The following is a 1,258-nucleotide window of genomic DNA, read 5'->3' as shown; positions in this document are numbered from 1 at the left end:
TTCCTTCCACATACTGATACAGAATGCACATGATGAAGTTCTGTGTACTTAAATATTTGCAGGCTCTGGGTGCATACACAAAAATATTTTCTTTTTTCTTTCTTTTTTTTCTTTTTTTTTTTTAACTGACATTTAATATTACAACATTTCAACTCCTTTCATATTTATTATAAGGGTATGTTAGGTGTAGTTGTAGACAGTCGTCATGTATGCAGTGCATGTACTAACCTAACAAAGACACTCTAACCTTATAAACACGAACACAGGTGTTGGTATTTGTTTTCATTTTTAAGGAATCTAATTAAACTGAGGGGAAAAAGAAAGAGTAAAGGTAACAAATGCTTTTCCACAGGTTGGGTACAGAACGAGAGTGGCATACACACCCTTTTAAAATTATGAGGAATAGTGCAATAAGCAATCTTCCTCCCACAGTTCAATCACACAAAGTTCATGTTTAACTCAGAGTGAGACATATTGCCTGCACGCAACCCCATGGCTTCCCACAGTGATCCCTGAGTTTTTCTTTGCTAGGATTACTGCTGTGCTTAAGTTCTGACTGTTGACATGTTATTATAAGGCACTTTTATTTACAACGGTTGCAACCTAAAATAGAATTACAGAAACTCAGCCCCAGCACAATGTATTATCACTTCATGTTTGCTGCTCCAGGACTTCCAGATAGTCAGGCTCAGCATGTAAATTAGCCTTGAGTTCAAAATACTCATTTTTAGTTTGTTCTAAAAAAACCTTTCTTGGCCTGGAGTACATGAGTGTCTCCATCAATTTCAGCTCTTCATGTGTTCCAGGATAATGAACTTCCATGTCAGGCTGGAGCTGGACAATATTTTTTCTTAGGTACTCTGTGATCCCTAGTTGCTGCAGTTCTCTCTCTTTTTCAAGAATGTTTCTATACAAGCAGCTAGCATCCTGAAAAGACAGAAATTCAGCAGATTGATCTGTAGCCTTATATTTGACATTTGGACCTGTAAGTGGTGAACTGTTCTCTCTTTCCAGGAGGCTTCGGCAGAGATATTTGGAATCATTAGCTTCCTTTTCACTTCCCTCCTCCTGTTGTTGCTCGGTATGCTTAGGGCTGAAGGATGGGCTGCGGTAGACCTGAACCATGGGAGTAACTATCCGTTGCTCATAGAGGGTTGCAGCTGGGCGCTCTGTTGTGTGGTGCGTTGTCTTATGTCCGTACATGCTGTACTGAAGGTGGACTGGGCTACTATCCCTCATTTGTTCATCTGCTTGTTTC

The 1,258-nt window shown here is 39.7% G+C and overlaps 1 protein-coding gene across 1 annotated transcript in view; it reads right to left on the bottom strand.

Annotated features, from left to right (window-relative positions):
• Positions 1 to 529: 529 nt before the first annotated feature.
• The window catches only part of SLITRK6 (SLIT and NTRK-like family, member 6), a 6,453-nt gene continuing 5,724 nt past the window's right edge, over positions 530 to 1,258 (bottom strand). Inside the window, exon 3 of the mRNA XM_009073921.1 lies at positions 530 to 1,257. Within this exon, the coding sequence (XP_009072169.1) occupies positions 652 to 1,257 (606 nt within the window). The 3' untranslated portion in view covers positions 530 to 651. The remainder of the gene's footprint in view (position 1,258) is intronic.

Source organism: Acanthisitta chloris, unplaced genomic scaffold (assembly GCF_000695815.1).
Source record: "Acanthisitta chloris isolate BGI_N310 unplaced genomic scaffold, ASM69581v1 scaffold5584, whole genome shotgun sequence".
Classification (NCBI taxonomy): domain Eukaryota; kingdom Metazoa; phylum Chordata; class Aves; order Passeriformes; family Acanthisittidae; genus Acanthisitta; species Acanthisitta chloris.
This window is presented reverse-complemented; position numbering and strand designations above follow the sequence as displayed.